This window comes from Garra rufa, chromosome 5 (assembly GCF_049309525.1).
Source record: "Garra rufa chromosome 5, GarRuf1.0, whole genome shotgun sequence".
Lineage (NCBI taxonomy): Eukaryota > Metazoa > Chordata > Actinopteri > Cypriniformes > Cyprinidae > Garra > Garra rufa.
Window position 1 is genome coordinate 52,064,590 of NC_133365.1, and position 20,359 is coordinate 52,084,948.

The 20,359-nt window shown below is 32.8% G+C and overlaps 2 protein-coding genes across 2 annotated transcripts in view; one reads left to right on the plus strand and one right to left on the minus strand.

Annotated features, from left to right (window-relative positions):
- Positions 1 to 20,359, minus strand: part of LOC141335365 (target of rapamycin complex 2 subunit MAPKAP1-like) — a 575,213-nt gene that overhangs the window by 218,127 nt on the left and 336,727 nt on the right.
- On the plus strand, positions 14,688 to 19,470 carry zbtb43 (zinc finger and BTB domain containing 43). The gene has a single exon (XM_073840767.1). It carries the CDS (start codon positions 14,701 to 14,703, stop codon positions 15,967 to 15,969), a length of 1,269 nt encoding a protein of 422 aa, XP_073696868.1. The 5' UTR covers positions 14,688 to 14,700; the 3' UTR covers positions 15,970 to 19,470.

Here is a 20,359-nt window from a genome sequence, read left to right on the forward strand (position 1 = left end):
ACACGATCCTTCAGAAATCATTCTAATATGCTGATTTGCTGTTTAGAAAACATTTCTGATTATTATTATGTTGAAAACATTTGTTCTGATTCATATTTCAGTGGAAACAGTGCTACATTTTATTTTTAGGACTCTTTGATGAAAAGGAAGAACAGCATTTTTTTTTTTAATAGAAACCTTTTGTAACATAAATGCATCAAAGACGAAAAATGGTTCAAGCATAAAACAATAAGTGTTAATACTGCTGACCCACATGTCTTGTCAATTTTTGTCAATTTAATGCATCATTGCTGAATAAAAGTATTAATTTCTTTAAAAAAAATGAGTGCAGCTTTTACGACTGCATTATCGTACTCAAAATTGAAAGAAAAAAGACATGGAAGAGCTTATGGCTTTTATCACACCCATAAACCATGATTTTCTACTTGTTATTGCTAGTGATCATCAACTTCTTGAACAAAAACGTGTATATTTTTATCAGTTTTATCTGCATGCGCATACAGTACATGTATGTCTTGATTTGATTTGGATTTCACAGGTGAATGCATGTTTCTTTCCCAGCGCTGCTGTTTCCCATGACCCAAGGGTTTCATCTTAGAGATGCATATCCAGTGAGGCCTCTCTAGATCTCAGCAGATGTTCTTGTCTCTAGTCTTCTAGATCCTGGGCTTTTAGGTCCAAATATCTTGGCTATAGATCTTCTCCAGGTGAACAATGTTTTCTCAGAATATTTTTGCATTTTTACAAAAAAAAAAAAAAAAAAAAAAATCTATACATGCAATTCACTGCTGTTTCCAGCTGAAATGAACACTAGTGGCAGTTAAATGTTAATTAATTTACCAAAAGAGGGATCATACTAAATGCATGTTATTGTTTATTTAGTACTGACCTGAATAAGATATCTCACATAAAAGATGTTTATAATAGTCCACAAGAGAAAATAATAGTTGAATTTATAAAAATGACCTTGTTCAAAAGTTTACACACACTTGATCCTTAATACTGTTTTTACCTGAATGATCCACAGCTGTGTGTGTGTGTGTGTGTGTGTGTGTGTGTGTGTGTGTGTGTGTGTGTGTGTGTGTGTGTGTGTGTGTGTGTGTGTGTGTGTGTGTGTGTGTGTGTTTGTTTGTTTAGTGATAGTTGTTCATGAGTTCCTTGTTTGTCCTGAACAGTTAAACTGTCTGCTGTTCTTTATAAAAATCATTTAGGTCCCACAAATTCTTTGGTTTTTCAGCATTTTTGTGTAGTTGAACCCTTTCCAACAATGCCTGTATGATTTTGAGATTCATCTTTTCACACTGAGGACAACTGAGGGACTCATACGCAACTATTACAGAAGGTTCAAAGCTCACTGATGCTTCAGAAGGAAAAAAACATGCATTAGGAGCCAAAACTTTTAAACAAAATAGAGATGTGTACATTTTTCTTATTTTGCCTAAATATCAAAATCATACCGTCAATGTTGGAAAGGGTTCAAATACAAATGCTGGAAAATTAAAACCTGAAGGGACCTAAAGGATTTTTCTGAAGAACAGCAGGCAGTTTAACTGTTCAGGACAAATAGGGACTCATGAACAACTATCACTAAACAAAATAAATAAATAAAACCCCACTGTGGATCATTCAGGTAACAACAGTATGAATCAAGGGGATGTAAACTTTTGAACGGGGTAATTTTTTATAAATTCAACTATTATTTTCTCTTGTGGACTATATGTAAACATCTGTTATGTGAAATATCTTATTCAGGTCAGTACTAAATAAACAATAACATGCATTTTGTATGATCCCACTTATTTTGGTAAATTAATTAACATTTTGCAGATTCTGAAAGGGTGATGTAAACTTTTGACCGCAAATGTATCTCACATTTGTTTTTTTTTAATTGTGTCAGTTAGGTTTAGGGCCTTTTCATGCCACTGAGCAGACATTTCAACTGCCGCAATACGTACAAAAAGCATGTCATGTCATGTCATGCCCTCTTCAATAATAACAGTTCTTTATTATCATCTATGGTTTCACATAAAACCTCTAAGTAATAAAAGATATCCAGATATATGTTTATTTGTTTTGGATAAAATTGAACTTGTGTTTCCCTTTGAAAGTCCCACGAAACATGCAAATTAAAAAGCAACAAAGGTTCCCTTTCAGTCAGTCAGTCACATTTGACGTCACGTAAGAACAAACCAACAAATTGAGATCCCAAGGCATCTACACAATCCCATCCGAGGAATAAGGGACTTATCTAGCGAAACGACTAGTCATTTTCTTAAAGTGGATTATGAAAGGTTCAAATTTTGGTTTTGGGAGTCCCCAACAACAGGTTGACATGCATGCAAGTTTTCCCAGGTCTGTGTGCGCAACAAATATGCTAATGTTTCCAACATAATGTTTCAGGTTGATGTCAACTTGAAACAGCTTGGGATTCGATTGAAAAATGACTCATTTCAGTGATTAAGAGTTGACTCTTTCTTTTGAGAGACAATAACTTTATACATGGTGCACTTTCAGATTTAAAACTAGGATGTTTTCATTTACTTCAAGCTGTGTTACACACTGCATGAAAGGTAATTTTCAAAATCCATAATAGGGACACTTTAAATATAAATTTTAAATATATGCAGTCAAGCCCAAAATTATTCATACCAAAGGCAAATTTTGACTTAAAGTTACTTCTATTCAACCAGCAAGTTTTTTTTTTTTTTTTTTTTTTTTTTGACTGGAAATGACACAGGCTTCTCCCAAAAGATAATAAGACGATGTACAAGAGGCATCATTGCGGAAAAGAATATTTCTCATCTGTTATTTACATTTGAACAAAAAGTGGCATGTCCAAAATTATTCATACCCTTTGCAAACTGTCACAGTCAATGGGAAAATCCAAAGTTGTATACCATTACAAATAGTCCAAGCTGTTCTGAAGCATAATTAACCTGATTCATTGGGAACAGCTGTTTTAATCAACTCAACAGGTGAAAAACAGAAGCTCTCTGCTGTTGGTTTGTGGACAGTCATGGCTAAGACAAAGGAGCTCACTGAGGACCTGCGGCTGCGCATTGTGGCTGCTCACAAGTCAAGAAAGGGCTATAAGACCATATCTAAATGTTTTGAAGTTCCAGTGGCTACAGTGCAAAGTATTATTAAAAATACAGGAAGTTCCTCACTGTGAAAAATCTCAGAGGACGTGGTCGGAAGCCAAAAGTGACATCTGTGCTGGCCAGGAGGATAGTGAGAGAGGTAAAAACGAATCCAAGGATCACCACCAAGACCATCCTGATGAATCTGGGCTCTGCTGGTAGACAGTCCAACGGACACTGGGGGTGTTTTTCAGCCGGTGGACCAGGGAACCTAATCTCAGTAAACGGCAGCATGAAAAAGGAGCAATATATCAAAATTCTCAACAACATCAGACAGTCTGCAGAGAAACTTGGCCTTGGGCACCAGTAGACATTTCAGCACGACAACGACCAAAAGCACACTGCAAAAGTGGTGAAGAAATGGTTATCAAAAAAACAAAACAAAAACAAACATTAACGTTTTGCAGTTTTCATTTTCTCCTCCAACTTCAAAATGGAATGTTTTTCTCTAAAACCTTAATTTCTTTCCAACTGAAGAGAGAAAGACATGAACATCTTAGATGACACGAGGTGAGTAAATCATCAGGAAATGTTTATTCTGGAAGTGAACTAATCCTTTCTTTTAAAAACTTGTTCTTGTTCCCCGGTTGTTCCCAAAATAGCTCTTCTGACATCACTGCAAAAACTCCTTTTTATAACTTTTTTTAAAGTGTAATATCATTTTGCAGAAAATGTGACCATGGCACATTTTTCCAATGAGCGTGGGTTGGGATTCCTCTCAGCGCCCTCACCAAAGCTTCTACAGAATGAAGAAAGAAGAAAAGTCTTGCCCACAGGTCAGTCTCCTCTTACAATAGCATTTGTGAAGCTCCAACCTGAACTCTATGAAGCTCTCGCCAAAGTAGTAGGTTTCAATCCAAGTTCTTTCTGTGCCAAAAGCCTCCGAGTTCCTTCATTTCGAAGCTTCCCGAGTTCCCGACCCCAAGCCCATCTCCACCTTGAGCTCACGTGAGACAAGGCTCCCGGGTCTTATCAAACAGGCTTTTGTTCTCCATGGCTTGGCTCGGGTCTCTGAGGATGAGAGATGCAGTTAATACCCAGGGAAGTGGCCCTAATCGCCCGGCGCTATTACTGCGGCCAATATCAGCGGGGATGACAGACTTATTGATTCCAGAGCCGCAGGTGGACACAGGTGACTTCCCCCCCTCCATGACCTCGGGTTTGATCTTCGCTCGGCTGGGCAGAAACAGCTCCGTCTCACCTGCGCCGTGGCATGCGGAGTCCATCTCAGACCATTAGCTCCACAACTGAGCTTAAGCTCTCAATTGGACCCGATGACTCCTGAGTGTACAGCTGATTGAGACGTGAACGCAATTTGGGGATTGTCTGCTCGACGTGTCTCTACAAAAGATAAAATTCTTCTGTATATGACGTTTTAAAGGTCTACTTTTTGGAGAAAATTTATGCTAATTTTGAAAAACATTTCAAAAAACAGGACAAAACTTAATTAGGAAAAGTTATAAAAAGTCCAAACCATAATCATCAACATTAATCACCTTTGTAATTCTAATATTAAAAAAGTTGTAAAAAGCGTACGGAATAAAACTCATTTGAAGCATTTAAGTAAAAGCCACTTAAGATCAAAATATCATGAGAAACATGAATTTAGTCAAGCGTCTGTACAGCTGTGATAGTTCATGCATCTTGCATCACTTCGCTTTAAACTTTTAGTAAGACAAGAAATAAAACCGTAAACAGGGTTCGTACTGATACTGTTCCAGGACTTTCAAGGACTTTTCAACCACTAGTTTTTTTATCTTCAGTTAGAGATCTCACTTATCGAACAATGTCTTCTGTTTCAAACTCTAAGTTCTAAAGATAAATAGATAAATAAAAATATACTAACAAAATAAAATGGCAAAAAAAAAAAAGTGAAGCACATACAAATTATGCAATGACGAAAAACTTAAGAACAAAAAGAGAGAAAATAAGCACCAACAAGTGTAATACCATTTTAAAATATAGATTTTCTTTTCTTTCTCTTTTCTTTGTTTTGTTTTACTGCCTTAATGTTGTGATATTTTTTTACTGTTTTAGAGAAAAATAAAAAATAAAAATCAGAGAACCTGCTCCAAAAACCTGGTCTGGAAAAAAAAATGATTAGCTAATTAGATTAATTTTCTTTTAGGGAATTGTTTCCTTTCTTTTTTCTTTGTTTTGTTTTACTGCTTTAATGATTTGATGTTTTCTACTGTTCAAGAAAAAAAGAAAAGAAAAAAAGATTTGCCACCCCTCTCCGAAAACCTGGTCTGAAACAAATGGTTCACAATAGGCCCTCTGAAGTCCTGTATTAAATCATATAATTTGAAAAACCACACCAAAGTCCCGATCTGAATCAAATGATTCACGATATGCAAAGTTCCATTGTAAATAAATGATTTGCGAACCCTCTCCGAAGTCCTGATCTGAATCAAATAATTCACGATACACAAAGCTCTGATCTAGGTCAAATGATTTGGGAACATTCTTCAAAGACCCGATCTAAATTAACTGATTCGCGATATGCATTTTGTAGTCATAGATATATTGTCTTTCAATAATTCAAGCACTTTTTAAGTACCTCTTCAGGAATATTGCTATTATGAAGGGTTTTCCAGCCCTAAAATTTGAAAAAGTCAAATTCAAGTTCTTAAAGCACTTTAAGTACATTGTACAAACCCTGAGTAAAGAAAATACATTCAATACTCTTCTTTTCGAATATGAAACACGTAGAGGATACTAGAAAGTATATAACAGCTTCAGCCACAGGTGTTTCTGATCAAATCACTGTGCAACAGTGCCATTTTAGTACTTTAACATACACAGTGTTTGAGTTCTTGTTGGTGAAGCAAACCTGAGGATCAGTAGCATCTAGCGTGAGCAGTTTGGGCGACTGTGCACGCTAAGTGTTGGCAAGGTCTCTCTTGAGTTATGCCATGTTTTGTGCTTGACTCGCTGTCTGTCAGTACGGGCGAGATTGCCGGTAGGAATATAATCATACACCATTGTGCTTCCCTGAGATCTATAATGGAAGCCCATTGAGTTTTCTGTCACCGCTGGCCTTGATAGTGTGTCCATCAAAATATTGATTCAGTAGGATATGTAATGGCACATTGATTTTCTACTGAAGGTGAGAAGTGATGGACAGAAGCCTGTTGGTTTTTCCTGCATGACTCGATCAAACCTCTGGACGCTCATTCTTAGAGTTGAGGGAAGGGATTTTTATTGTTTTATGGCTATTGAGCTTCAGAGAAGGTTACAGTTGGTATAAAATTAATCTTTAAACCAACTTTGACAATCGAGTGACAATCTGGCCTCCACGGAGAAGTTGTTTATTGCTTATCAGGAGGATTCATTGAAGGATCCACTTGGTCTTAGATGTTACTTCTAAAATTCCAGAGCAATGATTAATGATTAAAAGTTGATGGTTTGTAATATTTGTAATGGTATTTTTAGTGGAAACAATTAGAATTTCTGTGATGATTGTTTTTTTCAGCTTTGTGAAATACTCTTTTAGGCCAAAAATCATTAGGATATTAAGTAAAGGTCATGTTCCATGACGATATTTTGTAAATTTCAACTATTAAAAAACTATTAAAAACTTAATTTTTGATTAGTAATATTGCATTGCTAAGAACTTCATTTGGAAAACTTTAAAGGCGATTTTCTCAACATACAGGTGCTGGTCATATTATTAGAATATATTATAGACACCTGGTGCCACACTCTAATCAGCTAATTAACTCAAAACACCTACAAAGGCCTTTAAATGGTCTCTCAGTCTAGTTCTGTAGGCTACAAAATCATGGGGAAGACTGCTGATTTGACAGTTGTCCAAAAGGCGACCATTGACACCTTGCACAAGGAGGGCAGCTTTCAGATGATGTAGAAGACTCAATTAAAAATATATATATATATATATATATATTTATGACTTTATGGTTTTGTGATCCGGGGTCACACACACACACACACACACACACACACACACACACACACACACACACACACACACACACACACACACACACACACACACACATGTTGGGTTTACATGTTTTATGGGGACATTCCATAGGCGTAATGGTTTTCATACTGTACAAACCGTACTTTCTATCGCCCTACACCTACCCTACACCTAAACCTAGCCCTCACAGGAGATTGTGCACACTTTTTCTTCATCAAAAAAACTCATTGTGCATGATTTATAAGCCTGTTTCCTCATGGGGACCTGAGAAATGTCCCCACAAGGTCAAAATATACTGGTATTCCTATCCTTGTGGGGACATTTGGTCCCCACAACGTGATGAATACCACACACACACACACACACACACACACACACATAAACAAGGCAACATTTTGTACTAAAATAAAACAAATGTGAAGGTAAAAATCAACAATAAACAACAACAACAAAAAAAAAAACAACAACTAAAAATGTAACTAAAATATGTCTAGGATAAATAAAAATCGACAAGCAAGAGGTCTTCATTTGTTCATTTAATCTCACTGTTGTCTAAGAGAAAACTTTGCCTTTTTATGCAAATGATATAAGCACCATTCCACAAAGCCATATTAATGGCATCTGTTGTATGAACATATCTGTTGAACATAAATCAAATTAATAAATATTCAACCTTTGTCCTTATTCCAGAAGATTCAATATAGTGGGAAACTGAATAATATTCAGTTCTTCTGATAGCATTATCAGGTGTCTCAAATCCTTCTATCTCTGAAAGCAAAATGAGTTCAGTTACACTCTGACAGCTGGGTGATTTTATTAGACTACATGTATATTTCATAGGAACTGCATTGCAGTGATGTTGAAAGTCAACATGCAAAGAGTTCATATTATTCTCAGCTTCCACAAATTTTACCTTGTTATGCTGGTTGATATTGCAATCTGGCATTTTATGATACTATTTTGTCATATTTATAAACGCTTTGGTTTGTAGCGCAAATAGTTCTACTGCACTTTGTTATTGTAGTCATTTATATAGTGGCCAATGAACCGGAAGTCTCACAAATTCACAGAAATCTGCTTCCGTTTTGAAAATAAGGAGTACTGCTCTTAATATTCCCAACTAACAAAAATAGCCTATGTGAGATTATAATTGCAGGTACATTTGGTGTCCGAAGTCATTATTTCAAATGGTTGCTCATTGTTATGTTACAGTACAAAACCAGTCTTAAGTAGCATGGGTATGTTTGTAGCAATAGCCAAAAATACATTGTATGGGTCAAAATTGATTTTTCTTTTATGCCTAAAATCATTAGAATTTTAAGTAAAGAGCATGTAGATATTTTGTGAATTTCCTACCATAAATATAAAAAAAACGTAATTCTTGATTAGTAATATGCATTGCTAAGGACTTCATTTGGACAACTTTAAAGAAGATTTTCTTAATATTTAGTTTTTTTACACCCCGAGATCACAGATTACAAATAGTTGTACCTTGGTTAAATGTTGTTCTGTCCTAACAAACCATACATCAATGGAAAGCTTATTTATTAAGATTTTAGATAATGTATAAAGTATAATATAAAAAGTGAATTTTGTAAAATGTCTAATTATAAACGCATTGGTTTGTAGCGCAAATAGTTTAAAAGTTTTCTGCACTTTGTTATTCTAGTCATTTATACAGCAGCTAATGAACCGGAAGTCTCGCACATTCACAGAAATGAGCTTCCATTATGGAAATAAGGTGTACTGCCCTTAATATTACCACCTAACAAAATTAGCCTATGTTCAAAGAACGTTTTGAACATTTAACATTATTTCTAAATAAGCTCTGAACATTTAAAACGTCCTTTTACAAAAAAAAAAAAAAAATTGCTTAATAACCCTATTTTATATTTATTAACAATAATAGAGCATTCGTTTTAAATAATTCTGTAAACATTATGGAAATGCTGAATGTTTTCGGAATGTTCTAAAACAAGTACTAATAAAAAACGTTAGATGGACGTCCAGTTAGAAAAAAACGTTCCATGAACAAGGTATAAATAAAGTTTTTGTGAGCTTTGAGAACATTAGCAAACACCGGATAACTTTGAACGAACATTTTAGTATCAACATTACTGGAGGAACATTTGATCATATAAAACCTTACCAGAACGTTAGCAAAATCTCAGAGAACGTTTCTTGATAGTTAGGTTCATGCATATAGCCTAGAAATAATAAATAAATAAATAAATAAGTCTCAGAACTTCACCCGCTGGTATTTCTTGACATAGCCTACTTTTAGTTTCCATCACTGTTCAAACTTCCATTTTATATATAAGAATACTAATACAATTAATAAATACATTTTAGAAACTTCACCCGCTGGTATTTCTTGTCATACTTTTAGTTTCCATCACTCTCCAAACTCCCATATGATATAGATAGGCAGATGGATAGATGAATGAAATAATGGACAGATACTTTTTGTGCATCACAGAGAACAAAACCCAGACTTGCCCACCTGGCGAATCTGGATCCTCTGATCTTTGCAGCTGCAACGGTGAGCGACAGCTCGATAAGAAAGACTGATCAAGCGTTCAGCTCGACACGACAAAGACTCTCTTCATCGCGCAGAACAAATGCAACAGCAGTCTTTTTGATAAAGGAAATAATTAAAAATGCTAAATAGATTAAATTAAACTAAACTGATTACACATTTAAGGATCTGCTCTCCTTTTACATTTAAAATACAGCTCACGTTTGGGTTGATAGTGCTATGCTTATCCTGTAGCGCCACCATCTGAGCTTTTTTTTTTTTTTTTTTTTTTTTACAAAGCCTACATTTATTTTTATTTTATTTTTTGAGATCACAGGAATCTTCAAAACCTGAAGAACCTGTCTAAATATGATAAAATGATAATAAATGAATTAAAAAACTCCACAAGGCTTGCTGTGGTTGATCTTTAGACTGCTGAGGCTTCTCAAAAGTAAAAATATTGACGCTTTTCTTCTTGTACCAGATCATTTCTAACATTTAAGAAGTACTTTTAAAATAAGTTTTAAAATTGATACTTTAAATATTGATACTGTGCCAATATTATGTCTGTGACCATGACCGCAAAGCACATACTCTAACAGCAGTTTTCAGAGTGATATTTTACTTTATTTCTCACACCTCTTTTGTGTTTTTAATTTAATTTAATTTAAATTGATTTTTTTGCCCCTTTTGTTTTATTTTATTTTGTTTTATTATTTTAATTTCTTTCTTGCACCTCTTTTTTTTTGTTCTTGACCCCTTTTATTTTATTTTATTTCTTGCACATTCTTTTTATTTAATTTAAAATTAGTTCCTTACTCATTTTATTTTATTTCTTGCACATTTTTTGTATTTTTTAATTTACTTTAAATTAAATTTAGTTCTTGACCCCTTTTGTGTTATTTTATTTTATTTTATTTATTATTATTTTATTTTATTTCTTACACCTATTTTGTGTTTTTAATGTAATTTAATTTAAATTTAGTTATTGGCCCCTTTTATTTTATTTCTCACACATTTTTTGTGTTTTTTTAAATTAAATTTAATTAAATTTAATTTAAATTTAGTTCTTGACCCCTTTTTTGTTATTTTATTTAGTATTATTTTGTTGTATTTTTTAAATTAATTTAATTTAAATTTAGTTCTTGACCCCTTTTATTTTATTTTGTTTTATTATTTTATTTCTCGCACCTCTTTTGTGTTTTTTTATTTATTTATATTAATTTAATTTAAATTTAGTTCTTGACCCCTTTTGTATTATTTGATTTTATTGTATTTTATTTATTGTTTTACTTAATTTTATTTCTCGCACTTCTTTAGTGTTTTTTAATGTAATTTAATTTAAATTGAGTTCCTGACCCCTTTTATTTTATTTTATCATTTTATTTCTCGCACCTTTTTAGTGTTTTTTTTTTTTTTTATTTAGTTTAATTTAAATTAAATGTAGTTCTTGACCCCTTTTATTTTAATTTTATTATTTTATTTCTCGCACGTCTTTTATGTTTTCTAATTTAATTTAAAGTTAGTTTATTTTGTTTTATTTTATATCACAACTCTTTTGCGTCAGTGTTTTTGTTATTTAGTACAATTGCGCTGAAAAAAAGTCAATCTGGCACTCGGCGGAAAGTAGGCGTGTTTGTTTACATTTCTTCCTGCGCCACGCGACTGTGCGTGATGACGTAATCTATACGCAGCGCTCTGGCTCTCGGAAGAGAGGAGACAGGTTAGCTTTCAGAAAACCGGACTAAAATGATGCTGAAAACGGTAAGACAGAAATTTTTATTATATCGCGAGTAAGGCAGAAAACTATACTAATATTTACGAGTCTTCTTCATGAACAACAATGTCTCTATCGCCTGTCAACATCCTTAAAGTCTCTTAAAATGCTAGCTAGCAGTATAGCAGGTTAGCCTGATCTCTGATGTGAATTTTGACAGTTTAGTAGTTTAAAAGATATAAGTAGTTTCCTCCGACTACCAGCATAGATCTGTTTTTATGATCATCTTTATTTCGATGTGGAATATTTTACCGCCAGAAATGAGGTCTTTGTATTTTTATACAATCTCTTATACTTACAGATCTCACTTGCATCTCACCATCTATAATTTCTTACAAAAATGTCGCCATGGAAACCATAGTTACCGCCAAAAAAATACCGGGGTTACTACATTAGTTATTGTTACCATTGTAAAATCTTGATATTGTACAATTTACCTCCTTAAATCAGTGTAAAAGGCTTTCTGAATCTTTTTGACATGCACTATATAGTGACTATAGTGTTACTATAGTAATTAGAAGAAACCATGGTGCATTTTTGCGTGGAATATGGTCGCACTTATGCGAATTATTGTTATTATTAAATAAACAACTTTATTATAGTTACCTGATAAGATCCATTATGGGCTAAAGGCCAGATTTGTTGTCATTTATTAAACTAAATAAGTTTAATATTGTTGTTATACAGTATAACTTTGCAGCTCTGCTTGGTTTTGATTCAGGACTTTGTGAACCAACACAATAGCTAAGCTGTTTATTGTGTGTAAGTATCAAAATTAGCTTAAAATCTAATATTGTAAAATAGTAAAATGACTGTGAACTGAATAAGCTCAAAAATACTATGAAATAACAGAAATATTTACATAACATCATTGCATAAACAACAGCAGACGTGTGATTTTCCTGCTTAACACATGGATAACACTGGTATAAATATTATATTAATATTTGCTGTATTAGCAAAAGTGAAATATTGCTGGCAAAATACAGAATTTGACTGGAAAGTCAAGCTTACTTGTTTTGCCATCCTTACTTCACAGTCATACGGTCATTTGCAAACTGTTTATTGCACTAAAAGCAAACATAGAGAATGATTTAAACTGGTGTGAACTGTATAGTACCATGAAATGACATAGAAATGATTAGAAATATTTTCATAATGTAAATACACAAACAACAGCACACAGCAGCTATCTTCTGTAGCTTCTGAAGGGCATTACCAAATGAGAAAAATGAATAATTAGACAAAATAAGAAAAATGTACTCATTTACATTTTGTTCAAAAGTTTTCACCCCCGGCTCTTAATGCATCATTTTTCCTTCTGGAGCATCAGTGAGTGTTTAAACCTTCTGTAATAGTTGCATATGAGTCCTTCAGTTGTCCTCGAAGTGAAAAGATGAATCTTAAAATCATACAGTCATTGTTGGAAAGAAAATGCTGAAAAAACAAAGAATTTGTGGGACCTGAATAATTTTTCTGAAGAACAGCAGGCAGTTTAAAAACTGAAAAAATCACTTAAAAAACAAACAAACAAAAAAACAAACAAACACACAGCTGTGGATCATTCAGGTAACAACACAGTATTAAGAATCAAGGGGATGTAAACTTTTGAACAGGGTTATTTTTATAAATTAAACTAATATTTTCTCTTGTGGACTATATGTAAACAAAACATCTTTTATTTGAAATGTCTTATTAATAAAAAATAACATGGATTTTGTATGATCCCACTTATTTTGGTAAAATAATAAACATTTTGCAGATTCTGCAAGGTGTATGTAAATTATTAATAGTTCCTATATTACATTAATAACATATTGATATTTTTATATTAGTTTGAGTTGGACCAGACAATAAAGCTTATTTATTTTGCTATAATGATGGCACAGTTATATAATCATTTGCAAACTTCTCAAAAATAAGACATTGAAACTCCTTGACATTACTGTGAGTTGGATAAGCTAAACAATAGCATGAAATGTAGGCTGAATCCAAAAGGGAAAAAAAAGACAATTACATAACATAAATGCATATCTAACAGCCGAGGTGTGATTTTCCTGCTTAACACATAGATAACACTGGCATAAATGGTATATGCTATATTACAAAGTAATATACTGGCACCAAAATAGTTTGACCAGACAATGAAGCTTGTCTATTTTGCTTGTGCACAATTATACAACCATTTGCAAACAGTGTATTATACAAAAGTTGCAAAATGTTCTTAAAATCAATCACCGAAAATACTAAAAAAGGATTAAAACAACCACAAACTAAATAACAATATCATGAAATGACATAGGAATGAATAGAAATATTTACATAAAAAAATGCACGAACAACTACAGACATGTGAGTTTGACCAGACAATGAAGCTTGTTTATTTTGCTTTCCAAGTATAGAATCATTTGTAATTTGCATGTAACACTTTTTTTTATCCTTTGCATTATTAAATAGGGATGTAATGCTATCAAAATGCCATAATACGATATGACATTTATTGCAGTATTTAAAAAAAAAAAAAAAGCAAATGAAGAATTGAAAAAAAAAACATTGTGCACTTTAAAGTTAAACTATTCTAATGCACTTTAAGAGTTCAAAATTAAGAGTTCCAACCCATGTTCTTAACTAAGAAAATTTACATCTGAAAAAGTCACTGAATTGACTTTTACCTGAACTTTAAAGGGGACTCAACCCTCTTTTTAGTTGTGCTATAATAATAATAATAATAATAATAATAATAATAACAACAATGACAGTAATAATAGCAATATATTGTAAAACAATTGCACTGCAAAATAAAATAAAAAATTATATTTCATATAATTATACTTCTTTCTTAATTTCTACACTTGAAAGAGATATTTATAAAATAAAATAAAAATATTAAAAATATATCTCACTATAAATCTAGTCAAATGGACTATTCCCAAATGTACACTAAACTCACAGCACATGCAAAAAACGAGTTCACCACATTCACTGTGAACTGAGCCGTTCTGAGGCATGGAAAACACCGGACCATGGCATGAGCTGATTGCCTAAACGAAGTGCACACTTTGCTTATAAACGCACAGCGAAAACAAAACCTGAAGGGATTAAGCCATATTGTGCTTTTGGCTTTAGACCTTTTATGTTAGAATAAGAAGTTAAAATATATGCGCAGTAGACCTATCGTTTCATATCATCATGTGACTCAATAATATTGCGACAGCTTTGCTTTCACAGTTTTACATCTCTATTATTTAGTACAGATGATTTTGACCAGGACACTAATCTCCCTTTCCTTTTTCTTAGAGTGTTTAGATTCTACATCATCATGGAGACCGATGCAAACTCCTTCCATGTGGATTTCCCAGATTTTTCCTGCTCACTCCTGAAGAAGCTGAACCAGCAGCGACAGAGAGGGCAGCTGTGTGACCTCATCGTGTCCATCGGTGGACATCAGTTTCGTGCCCACCGTGCAGTTCTGGCAGCCAGCTCTCCGTACTTCTGCGATCAGGTGCTGCTGAAGAACAGCGCCCGCGTGGTGTTGCCAGACGTCATGCATCCTGGCGTTTTTGAGCAGCTCTTGTTGTCGTGCTACACAGGAGGGCTTTCGGTCCCATCCGGAGAGGTGGTTTCATTTTTAACAGCTGCGAGCTTCCTCCAAATGTGGCACGTGGTGGATAAATGCACTGAGCTCTTGGAAATAGGGAAAAAGAAAAATCGAAACGACCACGGGTCGTCACCAAAAGGTGATGGCTATGCCACAGATAATGACGACACTGGTCAGATTGCAGGTCAAGGGGAAGATCTAGCTGATCTAGATCCTGCTTTAGGCACAGGAATGTTAGAAAGCACCGGTTGTTCATCTCCAGATGATCCAAGCAGTGAGAATGGCTCAGATGCAATGGAAAACCAATGCTCTAGACCGGCTTATGTGCCGCCGAGCATAATGGGACACAGAAAGAAGGTGCATGTAAAATCAGAAAGGCAGACTCGAGATGCTTGCGCTGGCTTGTTTGGTACTGAACACGGCTTGAACGATTCAGACGAAAACTCTCGCAATCCAAACACAGTAGAGGATTGTTTTGATGAGAAGCTAGTGGAGTGTTTAGATCGAGATTGTTCCTATGAGGAGCCATTGGACTTCTACGGGACCTCCATGGAGGGCTTTTCGCAAGCTTCGGACGAGCTTTCCAACTCAACACCCAAGGATAAACTCCAGCTCGAAGGAGCTGCGGATGTTTCTAAAGACGAGACGGCGGTTGACAGTGGCCTAAAGGAGCAGACCTCTCACTCAGGGTTCGCTTCGGTGGTTTACAAGCTCTATCCGTGTCAGTGTGGCAAAAGTTTCACGCATAAAAGCCAGAGGGACCGGCACATGAGCATGCATCTGGGTCTGAGGCCGTTCGGTTGCGCCGTTTGCGGGAAAAGCTTCAAGATGAAGCATCACCTGGTGGGCCACATGAAGATCCACACGGGCATTAAACCCTACGAGTGCAGCCTGTGCTCGAAACGCTTCATGTGGAGAGACAGCTTTAACCGACATACCTCCACATGCGCAAGGGCCCATCAGACCCGACGCGCCTCTCAAATCTGTTAGGGTTTATGCAGGAAACTTGTAGGAATGTTTGAGAAACCTCAGCATGTACGCAGTAGGATTATTTGAAACAAACACCTCAATTTTGAACAGAGGCCTTCTGTTCGATTCATTTGTTCAGGTTTGAACTTTCGGTCAAAAGTTTGGAAAAATGATATTTTTTAATGTTTTTGAAAGAAGACTTTTATGCTCAAGGCTGCGTTTATTTGATCAGAAATATAATAAAAACAGTACAATTATGAAATATTATTACAAACTCAAAAAACTGTTTTTTATATGAATATATTGTAAAGTGTCATTTATTTATGTGATGCAATGCTGAATTTTCAGCATCATTACTCCAGTCTTCAGTGTCACATTATCCATCAGAAATCATTCTAAGAAACATTTATTTTTCATTGATTATTATCAATGTTGAAAACAGTTATGCTGCTTCATATTTTTGTGGAAACCTTGATATATTACCATTAGAAAAATATTTTTTAAATACTTTTATTCTACAAAGATGCATTAAGTGTCAGTAAAGACGTTTATAAAGATTTTTATTTTCAAATAAATGCTTTGAACTTTTTATTAATTAAATAATCTGGAAAAAATAATGCTAACATTAATAATTGAGCACCAATAATAGAGCTGCAAATCAGCATATTAGAATGATTTCTGAAGGATCATGTGACACTGAAGACTGGAGTAATAATGCTGAGAATTCTGCTTTGCATCACAGAAAAAAAATACATTTTACAACATATGAACATGAAAAACATTTATTTTAAATTGTAATAATATTTCATAATATTACTGTTTTAACTGTAGTTGTAATTAAATAAATGGAGCCTTGGTGAGCAGAAGAGACTTCTTTAAAACCACATTTACAAAATATGTATTATTCCAAACTTTTCCCGGTAGTCTCTCCTCATGGAATGATGTAAAGTCAACATGAAGTCAAAAATGTCTCTTCTTAATAGATGTTATTATAGTAAAATGCCTCAGATGTCTCAGAATGATATATCAAGTATATCTGAAGAAAAAAAAATATTCGACCACATTCTACACAAGAGCCTCGAATGCTGTCATAATATTCAGGTTTAAAGTCTCACTAAGCGCTTTGGAGTTTTAACAAGGTTTATCCTATGTAAATAGAAATATTCCCTGATGCAGCATTATGCTGGATTTCATTTGCTGTAGTTGAGCTGGTTCAGTGTTTGGCATTAACGCAATTGCAGATCTCTGTATAGCTAGAGCGTTTCCAACAGGATTTGACAGAGAACGGCGCTTGTTTCAACTGCTAATCTGTTTTAATCCATTTTATGCTCTAAAAGTCAACAGATTTATTAGGAGGATTTTGAAAAGGGAAAAAGTCTTACCTAATGCTGCGTAAATGGCATTGACATTTTCATCTCCTTCTGCAAACAGTGTTCTTGTATGTGATGTTCATTTTGTCAAATGTTTTTATAATGTGCCATAATTGTAAACTATTATTAATGTCATCTCTATATGGGGGAATCTTTCGAAAAACATGTCCAGGTTATATTTCACACACACAAAAAATTCAGAAATGTAATGTAATAAAGACATTAAAAGATTTAACTTTTTTTGTATTTACTGTAATACAGTGTTTTTTTTAATGATAGGCTTTATTTTCTTTATGCAAAATATAACTTTATATTGCCGAATATACACTACCAGTCAAAGGTTTTTAAACAGTACGATTTTTTATGGTTTTAAAGAAGCCTCTTCTGCTCACCAAGCCTGCGTTTATTTGATCCGAAGTACAGCAAAAACTGTAAAATAGTGAAATATTTTTACTATTTAAAATAAGTATTTTCTGTTTAAATATATTTTAAAATGTAATTTATTTTTTGATCAAACCTGAATTTTCAGCTTCATTACTCCAGTCTTCAGTGCTTTAAATTGATCAAAACTGATAATAAAGACAATTATAATGTTACAAAAGATTTCTATTTCAGATAAATGCTGTTATTTTGAACTTTCTATTCATTAAAGAAACCTGAAAAATATAAATTCATAATAAAATAATAAAAAATGTTTTTTGAGAAGCAAATGAGAATATTAAAATGACGCAAAAAAATCAGCTTTGAAATCACAGGAAAAAATTACATTTTAAAATATATTAAAATTGAAAAAAATTTAAATAGTAAAAAATATTTCCGATTTTTGCTGTACTTTGAATCAAATAAATGCAGGTTTGGTGAGCAGAAGAGACTTCTGAAAAAAAAAGACAGTCTCAGTGTTCAAAAACTTTTGACTGGTAGTGTATAATGCATTTCTTTGAATTTTTGTGGTGAAATACGACTTGGACATGTTCTTGGTGGGTTTTTGAAATCATCTGTATTTACAGTATTGAATTAAAGTGGATTAAGAGATTAATATCAAAGCACAGCCACCTGTAAATATCAAATATCAATGAAATGAAACAGAACACACCTTTATTGTTTTGCTTCACAAAGACATTTCATGCAAACATCAAAAGAGCACAAAAAGCAAACTTTGAAAAGTGAAAGGGCTGTAAAACACTTGTATAAAAGCAGCTAGGTGTTTACTTGTATTATTTTCCGAATCTAATGTACATAATGTGCCATGAGTGGATGGTCGGGTGTCTGGTTTTCAGTAGTTTGCTATTACGGTCTGTCTGTGAATTCACTGCAAACCTCTGTTACAACAGTACCTCAGATGCTGGGGTATTTAGTAGTTTAAGATGGTGCATGGAATTTAACCAGAGCTTAAGTAGAACGAAATGTAAGCAAATTTTATTATAGTTTTAGATCAAATCAATAGGGCTTTTCTTAGAATATTGAATTATACCTGAAAGTGTTGTAAGCTAATATAACACTCTAAAGAGCATTTCAAACATGTTGTTTTGGCATTTGCCAATTAGTATGTAAATAGTGTTTGGATTCATTTTCTTTAATTATGAATGTGAAAATTTCTATATGCCTCAAACTGAACAACCAAGTGACAATCATGTAGGCAGAAACAGAACATGTGAAACTGAAGTACCATTAAAAATCACCTCTCAGAAGTCAGACTATATTTATGGAAAATAAATTCAACAGTTTATTAATTATATATATTGTCATATATGTCAGGTTCTTTTTTTCAAGAAATGTTTAAACAATTTAATACAAGGTATATATATATATATATGTATCTTATAACGTAATCTGGTAAAAAAAAAAATATATATATATAGATATATATTGATTTGTTACAGAAACTTTTTTTTAATTGGAAACGGTTATATATAAATATGTATTTACAAGTGACCAAATTTTCGTAATTGATAGGCCAAGCTTTAGGATGTTGGATGGATCACTACCTCAACAGCACTGTCATAATAAGATCTGTTTATCATTAAAACGTTTCTTTCCGGACGGCACCATTTCACACTTACACTTCTGTTGTGTTTTCTTCTTATAGAAGAACTTTGTGAAACTTTGTGGGATTTGTACAAAAATGTGTTTAGCAATAAATGTTTTATTTGTACTGGAGATCTGTTTTGTTGCACGAAGGACAATACATTTTGTGTTCCAGTTGCAATGAGTTTTTAATTCCAGGTTTTAGACAGTAGATGGCAGTCTCAACTCACATGATTGGTTCTGTGCTCAAATATAATAAATATGGAAGTATATTTAAGGTAATTTACTTCCATGTTTATATATGTGTGTGGATATAGATATAGATATATACATACAGTCATACTATTTCACTTATATTTAATTGCTTAATTATTTTATGTCTCCTTTTCAGATGTTTGCTTTATATATATATATATATATATATATATATATATATATATATATATATATATTTTTTTTTAAATTATTATTTATAGAATTTAAAATGTTTATATATAAATTAATTCATATAAATTAATATATATACAATGATAATTTACATTAAATTATTTTAGTGTTTTATGTCTTGTCTTATATGTATATGTAAATTACTTTAATACAAATTTTATTTATATATAAAGTAATATATATACATATTTTAATTAATATTTAATTATTTTGTCTTGTCTTTTCAGTTGTTTGCTTATATATATGTATGTATATATATATATATATATATACATACATACAGATAAACATTTTTGTTATATAAATTCATTTATATAAATTAATATATATATATATATATATATAATTTTTTATATTTAATTATTTAATTATATTTTTTATAAATATAAAATTTTTATAAATTTTTTCTTTTGTAAATACAGAATGTATTTATATATAAATTAATTTATATACATTAATATATTTTTATTTATATAGAATTATTTAATTTTATTAAAATACTAAATAATTTAATACAAATTTTATTTATATATAAATGTATGTATATATATATATATATATATATATGA

Bases quoted from the DNA above. Each gene is read 5' to 3' on its own strand.
- zbtb43 (XM_073840767.1), top strand. From the start codon at position 14,701: ATGGAGACCGATGCAAACTCCTTCCATGTGGATTTCCCAGATTTTTCC.